The sequence below is a fragment of the Oncorhynchus clarkii genome, chromosome 32 (assembly GCF_045791955.1).
Source record: "Oncorhynchus clarkii lewisi isolate Uvic-CL-2024 chromosome 32, UVic_Ocla_1.0, whole genome shotgun sequence".
Classification (NCBI taxonomy): domain Eukaryota; kingdom Metazoa; phylum Chordata; class Actinopteri; order Salmoniformes; family Salmonidae; genus Oncorhynchus; species Oncorhynchus clarkii.
Genome location: NC_092178.1, coordinates 24,399,653 through 24,416,632, shown reverse-complemented (window position 1 = coordinate 24,416,632; position 16,980 = coordinate 24,399,653). Strand labels below are relative to the sequence as shown.

The following is a 16,980-nucleotide window of genomic DNA, read 5'->3' as shown; positions in this document are numbered from 1 at the left end:
GAGAGGTGGTGTGTCCCAGGTATAAATCAGTCCCTGATTAGAGGGGAACAATTAAAAAACACAGTGGAACTGGCTTTGAGGGACAGAGTTCAGTTTGAGGAGCCTAGCGGGTTCCAGGATAGAGCTTGGTGATGTTGGAAGGGGGCTTTTAGAGGGTGTGGCCGATCCATCCGTCTCCATCTCCTCCTTTGGATCTCCTCCACAGAACATGACTAATGCACTCCCAACCGCCAAACCAAACCACACCACCAACCAACACCAATTGATTTCTTTTAATAATATTAAAACACATTACAAAGTAATTATGGAAATACAGAACAGGTCATTACAGATAACTTAAAATGTACCCTGCAACTTTGTTCACATTCATTGACCAAAATAATTGAATGGATTTATTAATTTTGGTCTCAGCACTGCACTTCTGTGTCTGTTATTATGAGTAAAATAAACTGAGTAAGAACTTTTATTTGTTCTAGGCCGGGCAGCGGTTTGGGTAACACTTTGCTTGAAGGGGGTGAACATGAGGCTGATGTTGAATAAATGTGTTATGAATGTTATGAATGATACTGCAACACTAATATAGGTACTATTATATTTCCATTTCAGTCTTTTAGCAGACGCTCTTATCCAGAGCAACTTACAGGAGTAATTATGGTTAAGTGCCTTGCTCAATGGCAAATCAACAGATTTTTCACCTAGTCGGCTCAGGGATTTGAACCAGCGTCCTTTCTGTTACTGACCTACCTGCCGCCTCAAACGCTGATTTGTCACATAAATGCACCCATTCACTCAGGTTACAGACCATGTAACTAGGCTTAGGACCCCTAGACAAAGCGAGTGCAACAATATCCGCAGGCTAGTGACTGGTTATGGAAGGTTTCATAAAAGGTGTTATGAAAGCGTGTGTATACTTTCTTCCTAAAGTGTTACAGCATTTTGTTCAGCTTGACATAAGAGTCCCTGTCATTATTCTTTGACTTACATAACCATCTTGGTCATACTTTAACTTTGGGTCCATTTCTATCTATACAAAACCTTGTTGCTAAAATAACCACATGCTAAAAATCCTAGAGGGGGAAAAACTGCAAATGTGTTGTTCTCTATGGAGCTTGCATATACAATACATCTACTGCATTTGTCACCATACAGAGAATCAGGGTGAAATATAATGCAAATCCTGCAAAGAAAATGCCAAAAAAGCTTCGATCTGACAATGGTGAGCTCAACAAGATACTATCTTTGTTTTGTTTGACAAAAACTGCAAAAGACTTCATCCCAAAAGCTGCAAAGAGAAAGTGGTATGCTTTCTATTGTTGAAAGAAATGTGTAACATAGAGCAGACTTTGTTTTAGAACTGTTGCCATCATCCCACAGTAGACCTCTAGCTCCACACACACCAAAAGGGTAACACACCTTGAATACAACACCAGACTGTTATTCATACCAATATCAAGCCAATAACCTGGGACCTTTTCTGAAAATTGTATTTGGGTGTCTTCTTCAAGTTGAAGTCATACAAATGCGTAACAAAAACAAACAATATAAGATACGGTGCCTGGCTATGTTGTCATTTTGTTTTAATAAAAACTAAGGAAACAACAATGAAAATAAGGGACACCTTGGCCTAGCTGCTAAGGACCACAGCTACTCTAAAAAGGCTAGGTCTTTGGCAGCTTTCTGTCTACACTCCACACACTTAATTACACCACAAGTCTGCCTGCGTATTCTCTTTGATGTTCTGTCCATGAGTCCATCCCTACTCTGGTCCCAGATCTTTTTGTTCCATCTTGCCAGCTCCTACGATAATTGTCACAGCAAGATGGCAAGACAGCACAAACAGATCTGGGAACAGGCTAGTCCCATCCCTACTGTCGGACATGGCTCCAGGGGGAAGAGAGGGTATTGTCTTTGTCTGCAGAGCTGAGCTGGATCATTTGTCCTTGTCCTCTTCCTGAGTCTCCTCCTCGATCACCATTATCCTTAGGCCTGAGATCTGCCCATTAGCATCCAGCTGTACCCCCTCTACCTGGCTCTGCTGCCCAGCCTCAAGCACCTCCCCCTGGGCATCTTCCGACTCCCCCTGCATCACCATCTCCTCCCCTCCCTCCCCCTCCGAGACCATGGTCACCTCCATCCCAGCATGGACCACTACGGCAGAGTCCTCCTCCCCAGCCTCTGCCTCTCCTTCTTGGGCCAGCTGTAACTCCATCACCGCCCCCATGGTCTGGTCATGGTCTCCCGGCGCGGGGTCGATCTCAATCACGGTGGTGTGTGCCTGGCTCTTGTCCTCAACCCCCTCCACCAATCCCTCCTGTACCATCCCCATCTCCACAACCTGGCCCATGGGCTGCTCCACCATCATCTCCCCACCGTCGGTCACCCCTCCCTGGGTGAGTTGGACCAGCTCCACAGGACTCATCATGGTTCCTCCCAGCTGACTGGGGTCCTGGAGGGTGGTGCCCACTAGCGTCAGCCCCTGGGAAGGGTGCAGCGTCAGGGTCTCCGTCTTGCCGTCGGCCCCCACCATGGTGGTGATGTATCGGGTGAAGGTCTGAGAGCCGGCGGGCAGAGTGTGAAGGGTTACTGTGTTGTTCTGTTGACCCAGCGTGGCCATTGGGAGGCCTGACAGGGAGAAGGGCTGGCCCATGGAGGAGAATGAAATGGGGGAGAGGATAGTGAACTGCTGGGGCTGCAGGGTGGCTGTCTGGGGCTGGGAGGGGGAGGAGGTGAGGGTGGTGGTGGAGGCTGGCCGCTGCAGGCGGGGGCGTTTGGCCTTGGGCTTGGTGGGTTTGCCTCCTGGTGTGTGGCTGATGTTGTTGAGGGGCTGAGGGTGGCAGAGCTGAGCCCTGACGTGCTGCTGTCGTCTCTGTTCCTCCAGCTGCATCTCCAGGTCTGTGGAGATCAGGTCAGAGGTTAGACATGACTCAGATGGTGCTCTACAGTAATCAACCGTGTCAATTAGCAAGTGAATACTTTTAGTTTGAGGCCATATCCAATACAGGTGTATCTTTGCAATCAAATGTAGATTTAAATGCGGAATATACATTTCAGTTGAATGCATTCAGTTGTACAACTGACTTTCCCTTTCGATTACATTTTTTGTTCCTGACCATTCACATTAAATGACTAAAAGTTAAATTCTCCAAAACATCATAGGCTACATATCTTTGCCTGAAGTTACTGAATTGAAAAGTGAATTGATCATTACTCACTGGTCAGTGTGCTAAGGACCTGCTCCTCTCCAGGGTCAGTCTGTTCTCTCCTTACGCTCAGGATGTGTTTGACCGAGTCCAGCAGGCCGAACACCTGGGCCAGGTTACTCAACACTGCCACCTCTACCAGACAGGAATCTGAGGTCCATCAGTGGGTAATCAATCACATGGTCAGTAATAACACATCCATCAGTCAATCAATTAATCAAAGACATGAAATGTGTTTCAACAAGACATATGTGTACCTTATTTTTTGGTTGCCCCCATAATCTAGTCTTTTCCTTATGTTACTCCTGAGAAGTCAACATTACTTCTCATTTTATTTCATCCCCTGACTTGATCAACAGAAACCAACATTGCACCTGTGTGGCACCATGCATATATCCTTAGAATTGACCTGTGCCCTATCCCCTCTGTCCTAGGACTAGGTACCAGTACCCACACCTATGTCTTGCATGGCAGCCTGCTTGCTGGGTAGCTGCACTCTTCTCAGCATCCATGACCTGTACCCTGTACCCGATCTCATGTGTCCTATGTGCCAGTACCTACCAGCGTCCTGCATGGCAGCCTGCTCGCTGCGTAACTGCACTCCTCTCAGCATCTCCAGCAGCTCTGTCCTGATGTTGTCCACCACCTCCCCCATCAGGCCTACATCAGCTATGCCTCTCCAGAAGTTCAATGTCTCCTCTGGGGTAACATAAAGGACACAGCAGAGTTCAAATTCAAAGTAGGATATATGCAATTTGAGTCACATTTATGTGAGAGAGGTGAGGAAGAATTCATCCAGTTGCATGCCAAGCAGACCTAGTCAAATACGTGTAACATACTTGAGATGTGGTTGGTTTAGCTTGACCGGCATGTAGGGTCGGTGAAGTTTGCACTTTGGTGATTATTCTATTGGATTTATTTTTACCGTGCGAGCTAAACCAATCGTACTCAACAGCAAGTACTTGACATAGTGCATTTAACCCAGGTATGAAGCTAAGATTAATACAAGACCAATGCCCAGACAACTATTTGACTTCAGAGTTGAGAGTATAAATACAGTAAACAGTCACGAGTGGGAACAGTTTAGGTGAAGAACTCACCTGATATCTCACTGGTTTCCTTCTTCTCTGTTGTCTCCACTGCCACGGCCCCAGAACTCCAATCCACTGTTCCGGTCAGAACCTCTGACCTCTCCTCTGTTGTCATGGCAACATGGCCACCATTACCAATCACCACCTGGGCTACATGTCCAAAAAGGGGAGAGACATGGTTAGCTCCACTACTTACAATGTTCAATACACAACATAAAACAGATGGTTCAGGTCCTGCATGCTTATTGACTGATAATGTATTCCAAATGTGTGTTATATATATATATATATATATATACACCAATGAAAATGTAAAGTTAATTGACATGCCTTAGAATATCACAAATTCAAAAGGAGGTAAATGGGAGAAAATAGGATTAAAAGGTTATTTACCAAAAATAACTGCCAGACAAAAAAATAACTGACAAACTTCTAAATAGTTTTGCCACAGACAACCTGAGCTCTTAACAGACCCCGGGGAGGGGCGTGTCTGGTCTCACCTTGTGAGGAGGTGGGTGTGGTGAGGCCGCTGCCGTCAGGAGGGAAGCGCGTGTTGTTGATCAGCAGGTCAAACTTGGTGCTACGACACGTGTTGGTGCACAAAGTGTTGTGTTCATAGAAGTCTAGCTGCCCCGAGTCCATCATCTTCCTGAAGGAGAGATGATTAGATAAAAGGTTAAGAGTGAGGAAAGAGAGCGGGAAGGGACACACCATGTGCATCAATCACCTTGGGTTGATTTTCCCCTCAGACCTGGGCTCCTAACTTGCAACCCTCCAGTTTCTGGCACACCTCTCTAACTTCTTGACTACCTCTGATGCCTAAGAGATAGGCAAAATGCCTATCTAATGATCTCTCCACAAGTGCGTAGGGGCTAGAGGCTAGGGGTTGATGTGGGACCGGTTGACTCTACTTCTCACCTGAGCATGACCCCGCCCATCCGGATAGCTCTCTTCCAGTCTTTCAGTGTAGCCTTCCCAGACATGTGGACAAACTGCTTGGGACTGATCAGCTGGTCTTCATACTGTATGGTGCAGACATTATAGGTAGAGTTTAGAAAGGAACCATCTGTTCACTGGGATGACAAAACAGATACCTATACCACCTTATCATAAAGGAGACAGCAAAGAAACAACTGGCCAATGAGAAACCTTCAACTGATGTCTAAGGCATTGTTGAAGCAAACGGTATGATGTGACATTCTCACAATCTCTTCTGTTGACAATGTACAAACAGGACTAAAACTCTTTAAAAGTATACCAAAGCTGGCAGTCTGAGCTGTTCCTTCTCTGCACACTAGCATTTGAAAAGCTTTATGATTTCTGTAGAGAATACAGTGACCATGACAATACTAACCTTGACACATTTTACGTTTATTCCAGGACAGACAAACTTCTTGACCAGTAGCACAGCTTTACACTCTCCACATGTGATGGGATAGCCCAACTCTACGTCCTCCCCGTCAACTGTTGTTTCTTCTCAAGGAACACACACACGTGCACAAGTTTTATGATATGCTTTGTTTGTGTGGGACTGTGTGTGTGTGCCTGTGTGTGTGTTACTTACCTGGGTGTGACTCCACAGCCACAACAGCTGTGTCTGCCTCTCCCGACTCATCCATACTGCAAGGGAAAGTGAATACAAAACAAATGAAAACTTTGGCTAAAAAACAAAGCAGGGTCTGCTTGCCACAAGACGGTGTTAGCTCACTAACCTAAAGCCTAGGCAATCAGCTTGGGGAGCCATCATGTGAGCGTGGTTCACCGAACCAACTCTGTTACACTAGTCTTGTCCTCTTTCACCCCCCCATCAGGCTCAAGTAAACATCAGTGTGTACCTACCTTGCTGTGATTGGTTGTAGCTGGAGGATGACCTGTGTCTTGCTTTCATTGTCATCACCATCATCTTCCTCAGCAGCCCTCATCACCATCAAGTCCCCCATGGAGACTGTCGTCACCTCGGTTTGTGCCATCCTGACTCCTCTCCCAGTGTAACCTACTGAAAGCCCCAGATAGGGATGAAGAGCACAATGGTGACAAATAGGGAAGATTAGAAGAATGTGTGTGTGAAAGACTACTCACATACGGGAGGACAGATAGGACAAGGTAAAATATGGATAAGATGCTCTCAGGGCAGACCATGCCCATAAACAGATTCAGTTCAGTTGCCTCTCAGTTTCAGCCAATGGCTGTATGGTTTAATTCAAACCTCCAAAGTGTTATTCGGTTATTCTGTCATAGTTAGAAAGGGGGGCACTGCATGGGGCTCATTGAAAGCCACGGTTACTAGCTAGCTATCTTTCCTACTTGGTCCCTACACATTTAAAAGGCGAGGAGAAAAACCTGACTGAAAACTTGCTTTGTATAACTTTTAACTAGTAGCTAGCTATCGTTACGCCTGGTCTCCTGGCTGTAACTAGTGCACTACATTGCCCATATCCACAGAAACGTTGCGTTAGCTAGCTAACGTACTAGTTAAAAGTAATGTACAGCAAGTTTGTACTCCTCGCAACGTTTCTGTGGGTATGGGCAGGGCAGTGCACTAGTTACAGTCAGGAGATCAAGTGGAACATAGCTAACTAGCTGCTAAAGCGCCATTTGCCCGAATAGCCTTCCCCGCTGATCTGTATAGCTGAACGGCCTACGCCCATGCATTGTACTAGTCCGGCTATCTTGCTAGCAAGGTGGCGGCTTGTAGCTAGCAAGATGGCTAAGCTAACTAAAGTAATGGACTTTGGGCAGAGGTTTGGCGCTCACGCAACCTGTGGCCGGGCTGTTACTAGCCACCTTGAGATTTACAGCGTGGCGGCGGTTACGTACCGCTTGTTTCAGACGATAGCGTGCGTCCGTTCTACTTTTCTTTTCCCCTTCAAAATTACGTCCCTGTGCGGCAGCACGTACACCAAACAACAACGCGGCGACGGCGTTGCCCCGCCATTCCGAGCGAGCACGGGGTGTTACCCCTTTAAAATGACCAAATCTACGTAGAGATAGACATTACCTCGCATATAAATCAGTTAGCCTTTATGAACCGAATACACCTAACAGTACAAAGCCATCGTTTAGATTTCCCTTACCGTTTTTATGAAGTCGAACACATCCCTACAAGCTGCTGGGCATGCGCACTTCGAGCAGTCACACTTCCTCATATAGCAGTGCAGCTCGTCAGTCACGCATGCTGCATCCTCAAAAATAGGTCAAAAATAAAAACAAGCCTGTTGACAACAAGTCCCTGTTAAATGTTTTATGACGGCAATCATCACTTATTTCACAGCATTAGGATAATTGGATTATGACCTGCTTTTGTTAATGCATGTTTTGTGGTCTGAACGGGCACCGCACTAGAATGAATAAATGCTTGTTTTGTTAAATAGTTGTTATCTTTGTACATAATTTTGGAGCGCAAAGATTCACGATCATTCGCAGCTCCGGGCAGTAAAAATTATGCTTCCGAAATCTCTTGATATCGATTCCGCAAGAAGAGTGGTGAATCCCCACCCTCCCTGTGCTAAACATAGCAGAAGCCCTTTTTAACGTGGAAATTACAGTTTTTACAATGTGTTCTTTGGACACAGGGACTTCAGTCAGGGTAGGGAAAAACATTAAATGTTTTTTATTCTGTTAGTGATTTTCCGTTGTATAAAATACTTAAATCATATTTTAGTTGACAAAACAACGAATAATATTGATGAATCAAATAGAATTAGATGTATTTATCCGTGATTTTTCATAAAGCAAAGCATCATGGGATAGATAGGTTGAACATTTTAGATTCTGATTGGTCCCCACGATAGCGCCTTGTAAATGTATTCCAAATCGACCTCTTCCCGGATTGTGTCTCAGTCCTCCAGAAGTGTGTGCACTTTAACTACTCCCTGCAAATTAAACAATATTGGATTGTGTACTAGCGTTTCGAGATACCATTAATTTCATTTCAAATTAATGCACACTTCAGGAGAAGTTTGAGATTATTGGGACGTAACGCTAGGGTAGTCGCGAAAATGTATCCAGCATTTGTCAAATTAACATCAAAAGTTGTTGTTTTTCGTGCATTTTAGCTAACCCTTTTCAACCTAATTATCCTAACCTGCTGCGTAAATTCTGCTAACAATCGGACCTCTGAAATAATGAATGGCCCTCCCTTCAGTCAAATATATGTTTACCCGACCTCCCCTAAAACTTAGAGAGAAAAAAAGTGTCCCTCCACTATACCAAAAACAATAATTCAAACAAAGTGGATAGCACATAACATTCCTACTGTTTATCCTCACTCATAGTACAGACCAGAGCCCTATACGTCGGGTTCTAAGAAACTGTTCTTCATTTTGTAGTTACATGACAAAGTAGCCAGGAGGTTGTGGATTCGCATATCACCACGGGCAAGGGTAGGGGTGATAAGATCCCCATTATAGTAAAAGCACTGCATACATTTATTATCTTATTTGTGTCCGATTTTTTAAAAAAAATGCTTTTTATACACGCAATTCATGCACTTCTACGTCATTTTACATGACTGGAGAAAAGCAGAATAGTTTTTATACGACAACAGAGCCTGACAACGAACGAGCGCATGCTATGAACGAGCGCATGCTGTAGCCCCGGAGACGTTTAGAGAGACGTTCTATACAGGCTACTGTTAAAAATAGGACTGCACTTTGTTTGGAACAGTGCTAAAGTTGTCTATCAACTGTACACATTGAGTGCAACAGAAGGAGTTACAACTGAAGTCTCAGATCATCAAAGAATTCGATAAAAATACAATTGTTTTTTAACACAGCAGCCGCATATCATCAGGTAGGCCTACGGAAAGCATTCAGACCCCTTGACTTTTTCCACATTTTGTTACGTTCCAGCCTTATTTTAAAATAGATTAAATCGTTTTTTTCCCCTCATCTATCTATACACAATATTCCACAATGACAAAGCAAAAACTTTTTTTTTTTGCTAATTCGTTAAAAATTAACGGAAATATCAGAATAATCATAATATCAGAATTATATAATTATTCAGACACATTACTCAGTACTTTGTGTATATGCACTCATAAAAAAAATGTTTTGGGGGAAATTATCATTTTCAAATGTATTCTATTTTATTCAATGATATTGTTGTTACAGAATATACGTGTTTACTGTGATTAGGGCATGGGAATATAAGAGCATATGCTAGGCTAAATTAACAAACTAGGCATGCATAGTTTACCGTATGATCCTCAAACCAAAGACTGGCCAAACTCGTGTTTCTGAAAGTGAATTCCAATGCACTGTAGAATGACTGTGTAGCTTAATAAGGCATATTTTCCTTTTATTCAGCCTAAATGCGACATTTATAGGCATGTTGTTGAAGTGCTATTGTTGATGTGTTTTTGAAATGCTGATTGCTCCTGCCAGCCTGTTGCATGTCGCAAATAAGTCACAATTTGTTTCTTAAATGGCAGGCTATAGCCTTGAAATAATAATAATATAGCCTAAATAATTCATTTTCGTTCCTTCTTAGGCTACCTGGTTTGCTCCTGACTGACTTAGTATGTAGTTTAATAGCCTGTTGAAATGTTGAACCTCAAATGAAAGTGACAGAATCACACATTTTATAAGGGCACAAGACAAGACCCAAATGCAGGCACAGGAGGCAGATGGTAGAGCTCCAATATTTATTATAACAAAGGGAGTAGGTAAAGGCAGGTCTGGTACAGGTGAGAGTTCATAGACCAGGTCAGTCCAAACAGTAACGGACCGATAGGCAGTCTCGAGATCCGAGTACAAAACAGTACAAGGGAACAGGCAGAGTGGTCAGACAGGCGGGTTCGGAGTCAGGACAGACAAGGGTCAAAACCAGGGGGACTAGAAACAAACAGAGACTGGGGAAAAATAGGAGCAAGGAAAACCACTGGTTGACTTGGCAAACAAGACGAACAGAGAGACAGGAAACACAGGGATATATACACCGGGGATAATAAGCAACCCCTGGAGGGGGTGGGGACAATCACAAGGACAGGTGAACCAGATCACGGTGTGACACATTTTTTGTCTCCTCTGCTATAGTTGGTTGTACTGCAGCCTATGAATGTCAAAAAGGGAACAAATAAATCCCAAAATGCATCAGTCTTTCCCGGCATTTTACAGCTTGTTTCTAGCACAAATCATTGCAGACTGAAGCGTCGTTATAGATTGCTTTATATATTCATGTCCATTTCTGAAAGCCACAATACTCTCACACCCTCACATACCCCCTTAATTCGAGCCCTGGTTTTAACTTAACAAACCAAGCCCTTCACTGACGCTGAGATACTTAAGGAGTGCATGGTGATGGAAGGAATTGGCTGACAAAGTCTATGGATAGTAGACTATCATTTAATCTGTCAAACAGGTAGGCCTACCTCTTATTTCTTGAATAGGAAGAAATAGGCTCCAACACAAAGCCCTCTTGTTGTTAGTAGCCTAAAGTCAAATTAAAAGGAAGACAGTTTCTCCGAATTAGACCTTCTCCAATTCGTCAAATTTCAGCAGCCAGGTGCTGTCCATTTTCACAGCTGCCACTTCGAAGTATATAAATTAAGTTATATTGCTTATTGTGAGGTCAATAAGTGTGATAAATAGCTTCGTTATGGGCAAATAAATATATATTTTACTCAAATCAATTATAGCAGTAGCAAGCTTACCTCTGGTCCTCTTTCTCATCTTTGCGCTCTCTCTCTCTCTCTCTCTCTCTCAAACTGAACAGGACATCAGTAGGCCTAGTCCGCTTACACAGATATTGCATTTTCTGACGTATAAAAACATATTTTCAGAAGAAGCTTTTGACTCGCCTACTGAAGTGCCACCGTACACAGCACATCCATTGGTTAGGCAGCACAAAACGGTTTACCTCAGCAAGAGGAGAGCAGGCCAGGCCTCATGATTGGGATAGCCTATGCATTGCAGTGTGTAATGCAGTGTAACCTAGGTTTATATACACAATTTATTTAAAATGGATTAAAACTATATATTTTTTTTTGTCACTGACCTACACACAATACCCCATAATGTCAAAGTGGAATTATGTTTTTTGGAATTTTTATAAATGAATTGAAAAGGACATTTGAAATGTCTTGAGTCAATAAGTATTCAACCCCTTTGTTATGGCAAGCCTAAATAAGTTCAGGAGTAAAAATGTGCTTAACAATTCACATAATAAGTCGCATGGTATCGCTCTATGTGCAATAATTGTGTTTAACATGATTTTTGAATGACTACCTCATCTCTGTACCTCATTTCTGTACACATACAATAATCTGTGAGATCCCTCAGTCGAGCAGTGAATTTCAAACACAGATTCAACCACAAAGACCAGGGAGGTTTTCCAATGTCTCGCAAAGAAGGGCACTGATTGGTAGATGTGAAAAAAAAACACATTTTAAAAAACCCAGACAATATCCCTTTGAGCATGGTGACGTTTTTAATTCAACTTTGGATGGTGTCTCAACACACCCAGTCACTGCAAATATACAGACGTCCTTCCTAACTCAGTTGCCAGAGAGGAAAGAGACCACTCAGGGATTTCACCATGAGGCCATGTAAAACAGTTACAGAGTTTAATGGCTGTGATAGGAGAAAACTGAGGATGGATCTACAACATTGTAGTTACTCCACAATACTAACTTAATTGATAGAGTGAAAAAAGGAAGCCTGTTCAGAATAAAAAATATTCCGAAACATGCATCCTGTTTGCGACAAGGCACTTAAGCAATACTGCTGTCACGCCTACTCCCACTCCCCCGCTCTAGCGCTTGACGTTGCCGGTATACTGACCACTGGCCCTGGCAACCATCAATACGCACACCTGCACCTCATCATCACCTTGATTAATCTCCCTTTATTTAGCCCTCAGTAGCCTTAGTCATCAGGATTATTGGTTTTGGTCATGTTCAGTACAGGTCTCCTGTTTTGTTTATCTGCCTTTCTTATCATTAAACTCACCTTCTGCACCTGCTTTCTATAGTTTACAACTGCAAAAAAATTGGCAAAGCAATTCACTTTTTGTCCTGAATACAAAGTGTTATGTTTGGGGAAAATCCAATACAACACATTACTGTGTACCACTCTCCATATTTTCAAGCATAGTGGTGGCTGCATCTGTTATGGGTATGCTTGTAATCGTTAAGGACTAGGAAGTTTTTCAGGATAAAAATAAACATAATGGAGCTAAGTACAGGCAAAATTCTAGAGGAAAACTTGCTTCATCTGCTTTCCACCAGACACTGGGAGATTAATTCACGTTTCAGCAGGACAATAACCTAAAACACATGGCCAAATCTACACTGGAGTTGCTGAGTGGACAATTTACAGTTTTGACTTAAATCTACTTGAAAATCTATGGCATAACTGAAAATGGTTGTCTAGCAATGATCAAAAACAATTTGACAGAGCTTGAATCAATTTTTAAAGAATAATGGGCAGGTGTGGAAAGCTCTTAGAGACTTACCCACAAATACTTACAGCCATAATCGCTGCCAAAGGTGCTTCTACAAAGTATTGACCTAGGAGTGTGAATACTTGTTTAAATGAGATATTTCTGTATTTTCTATCCAATATATTTGCTAAAATTTCTAAAAGCATGTTTCCAGTTTGTTATTATGGGGTATTGTGTATGGGTGAGATATTTTTTTTTAATCCATTTTGAAATCAGGCTGTAACACAACAAAATGTGGAATAATTTGAGGGGTATGAATACTTTCTAAAGGCACGGTAGGCTATGGATCGTTTGATTGAGACGATACTAGGAGCACTTGATATTGCACGCCCAGCAGAGAATCAGGGATGAGGGGCAGCATCAAGCACACATCGAGATATGATAAGCAACTCATTCTCAAACAGTGAGCAATATGACATTTAATCGATTACAAAATACTAAACCCTCCCCTGACTGAAATTGTAAAAGAATGACCCTTGCACATTTTCCTCCTGGTAACAATTGTGTACACTCTGACCCCTCCCTTACAAAATGTACCTTCACTATCACTTTCATTAAAGATCTTTAAAAAGATCTGATCATATAAATCCATCAGGTATTTCTTTCATTTAACGTAATATTTATTTTATTTTTCACCACACATAAAATAAGCACAATCATTCAAATGAATTTGCTCATTTAGCGTGTGTGTATCTGCATTTCTTCCCTCCAGATGAGTCGTTAAGGACCACAGATGTTTCTACCCTAAGTCTATATATATGGTTTCTACAGGTGAGCTTGGACAGGAGCGGAGGGTACAAGTGAAAGCAATATCAGTGAACAGCTTCATTTTCACAAGTGATATTCATCTGTTATTGATTAGTTATTGATCAGTTATGCAAACTAACAGTTGTGATTTTCAACAGAGACTTATGAAAATGAAAGCACACCAATATTATTACCATACACAGTTGTATGTTTTTCAGTTGGAGTGCAGTCATTTATTTGCACTGTGATACAGATAAGTGGGTCAGGTATGCAGTTCTGTTGTTACCCAAAGAGGGCGTCACAACCCTAGCATGGAGATGGTCAATCAATATGGCACCATGGACATAATATTGTTTATTGATTGAATACCCTTTAACAGTAGAGTGAGTACCTTGCACAGAACATTTAGAATAGAAAATAAATAACATTTATTTTGTCAAGCTGTGATCTGTGATTGGACTCAGTCAGGGGCAAAATAGAAGTATCAACTGTGCTGCTGTGTCTAGTTGTAAGACTCCCCAAAAAGAGAATTTGCAAGTAAAATGCATTAGTGATATGTCATATGTTGTTGTACTTTCAAGGACCTGTTGGATACTACAGATTTAATTAGATTGTATTGTCAATTGGTATTCAGATTACACTATTATGATATAACTATAATCACAATGAAAATGGCCACCATTTATAATCAACGGAACACTTTCTAAAGCATCAATTATTTTCAATGTTCTGCTCTAAAATCGAAACATTTGTAGTTCTGCTGGCAACGTGTCAAGTTCCAAGCTCAATCTCTTCTTTCATGTCAATTTAGCCTGAATAGGCTGTTGAATATAGCTGGTGCTCCATCTCAGTGACAGGGGCCTTTCTCTAGATACACCTTGTTTATAGACCATCGTCGGGCATCATCAGCACCACAGCTTCCTAATTCCTGTTGTCTTCCTATCTGATGTAACAATACAGTCAATAAGAATCCTTATCAAAGTCAGTGCTCAGGGATAGGTTGCATTCAATGACAAGCAGCTATATCACAGCACATTTTATCATTATTATAAGCATAAAAAATACAGCTGTACAAAATAAACCCTGTTAGAAATGACACAGCAAGCTGAAAAAAGGCAGCACTACATACAGTAAGGAACATGGTTTGTCTCTAACTCCCTTTGTGGCTTAGAATGAAAATATTTTCTGCTTTTCAAAAGGAGTTGAATTGTGATGACCAAACAGACAGCGGCCTACATTATCATCCCTCTGAAACCATGTCTGAAAAAGATCATTCTCCATTTCTATACATTCCCAGGCAAGACTGTTTTAGTTCATTTAAAGGGTATGTCTCCCATCCCTAGGCATCGGTATTGCCTTCTCTTTGTGGATGTGTCCTTTTTTACCGTAACAAGAACATGGATCAATACAGACATCTGATTGTCATAAATATTGGTTAGCCAACTGATTTAACTTTGAAAGAAATGAGACATGTTGTAACGGGGCTATGACCTGTGATAACAGAGGTTTAATCAGTCTGTGAATGGTCAGTAGAGCTTAAAAATTGACCACAACATAACTATAAACAGGGTAAATATTGTGTGGGAACAACGGGAACAACTAAACTACGTTTGCATCAGACTTTGTAAAGCAAGAGGCAAGACATATTTTTTGTCAATAAATTGTATGCTGAGGCTTTGCAAGGTGTTTACCAGTATGTATGAAAAAACTCCCAAAAGATTAGTTAGTTAGACATTCCTTTCAACAAGTCAAGTCGCATGACCATGATACTGCCCATATTCTCCTGTGCCTTGCCCAATAACCACTGGACACAAAACCAACATAGAACACAATATCACAGAAAGTCACATTTGCTGAATGCACAATGTCTCTCCTGCCATCTACAGTGTGTGCAGGGTGTGGAGGTGGACAAGGTGAGCTGAGGGGAAGGAAGGGAGGAGGGACCAGGCAAAGTGAGCTGTTATCTAGACCGTGAGCCATGGTAACACCAGTCTACAGCCAAGTCTCAGGTCAACTGTTATCTGCACTGAGGTTTGCAGTATAGAGGTAGTAGTCTAGGGAAACTAGAGAGTTATCTTCCTGTGCCTCTCTGCAGACCGAAAGGGCCTATAGGCATGGCAAGATTATGTCTGTCTTGATATTGGAACCATTCTGATGGAGCATGGAGGCCATTAGGGTCTGAAATGTCATGTTCTAAACCAGACAATGTAATAACACAGAGTTTCCCAAACTCAGTATTCGGGAGCCCAAGGGGTGCAAGCTTTGGCTTTTACCCTAGAACTACACAGTTGATTCAAATAATCAACTAATCATCCAGCTTTGATAATTTGAATCAGCTGTGTATTGTTAGGGTAAAAACCAAACCGTGCACCCCTTGGGGTCCGAGGACCGAGTTTGGGAAACCCTGTAAAAAGCCAATAAACCAGTCTACAGGACCATATGAACAGAGGAGGGGTGGTGGTGGTGACACATATAGAGTACAGTTTATTCTCCCTGACTATTATCAGTGACCTTTTAACGGCAGAGTTAACCATACCCAGTGGGGTAATGTAAAGTACTTAAGTAAAAATACTTTAAAGTACTTCTTAAGTCGTTTTTGGGGGGAGGGGATCTGTACTTTACTTTACTATTTCTATTTTTGACTACTTTTACTTTACTACATTCCTAAAGAAAATAATGTACTTTTTTAGTCCATACATTTTCCCTGATACCCAAAAGTACTGGTTACATTTAAAATGCTTAGCAGGACAGGAAAATGGTCCAATTCACACACTTATTAAGAGAACATCCCTGGTCACTAAACATACATTCTTTGTTTGTAAAGTATGTCTGCGTGCTGTTGTGTGCCACCTGGTTTGCTTAATATAAGCAATTTGAAATGATGATTAGTTTTACTTTTACTTTTGATACTTAAGTATATTTTTGCAATTACTTTTACTTTCGATACTTAAGTATGTTTAAAACAAAATACTTTTAGATTTTTACTCAAGTAGGATTTTACTGGGTGACTTTCACTTTTACTCCAGTCATTTTCTATTAAGATATTTTTACTTTTACTCAAGTATGATGATTGGATACTTTTTATACCACTGACCATACCGGACATGATGTACAGGGGACAGAGCAACAGCACACACATGCAAACACACACACACACACACACACACATACACACACACACACATACACACACACACACACACACACACACACACACACACACACACACACACACACACACACACACACACACACACACACACACACACACACACACACACAGGAGACAGGAATCAACCCACAACAATGTAATGGGAGTGATGCCAGATCACAATAATGCATTGTCCACCAGTCAAGACCTTGCCTGCTTAAGAATCCAATAACTCCTGCGGCAGCAAAGGGCATCCAGGAAGGAAAAGGATGCTGCCAGGAAGGAAAATAATACGTACTGGAATTCCCCAAGGCCTGATCGCTGTCACGCAGGTGTCTCTGGCTGC

The 16,980-nt window shown here is 42.0% G+C and overlaps 1 protein-coding gene and 1 non-coding gene across 6 annotated transcripts; both read right to left on the bottom strand.

Moving 5' to 3' along the window:
- Positions 1–257: 257 nt before the first annotated feature.
- On the bottom strand, positions 258–7,820 carry LOC139392214 (glucocorticoid modulatory element-binding protein 1-like). Of its 5 annotated transcripts, none has more exons than XM_071140019.1 (10): positions 7,366–7,820; positions 6,131–6,284; positions 5,856–5,911; positions 5,646–5,764; positions 5,210–5,313; positions 4,792–4,940; positions 4,301–4,441; positions 3,762–3,899; positions 3,213–3,350; positions 258–2,892 (listed from the first exon to the last, which is right to left on the bottom strand). In XM_071140019.1, exons 2-10 carry the CDS (start codon positions 6,259–6,261, stop codon positions 1,931–1,933), a joined length of 1,938 nt encoding a protein of 645 aa, XP_070996120.1. In that variant the 5' UTR covers positions 6,262–6,284; positions 7,366–7,820; the 3' UTR covers positions 258–1,930. The 5 variants fall into 5 exon arrangements, with proteins under 5 accessions (XP_070996120.1, XP_070996119.1, XP_070996121.1 ...); XM_071140018.1 differs by having other exon boundaries at positions 6,131–6,287; positions 7,366–7,437; XM_071140020.1 differs by having other exon boundaries at positions 7,109–7,372.
- LOC139392476 (U11 spliceosomal RNA) lies at positions 7,685–7,820 on the bottom strand. Its single transcript, XR_011629687.1, has one exon. It is a non-coding gene; the product is annotated as a U11 spliceosomal RNA (small nuclear RNA).
- Positions 7,821–16,980: the final 9,160 nt, after the last annotated feature.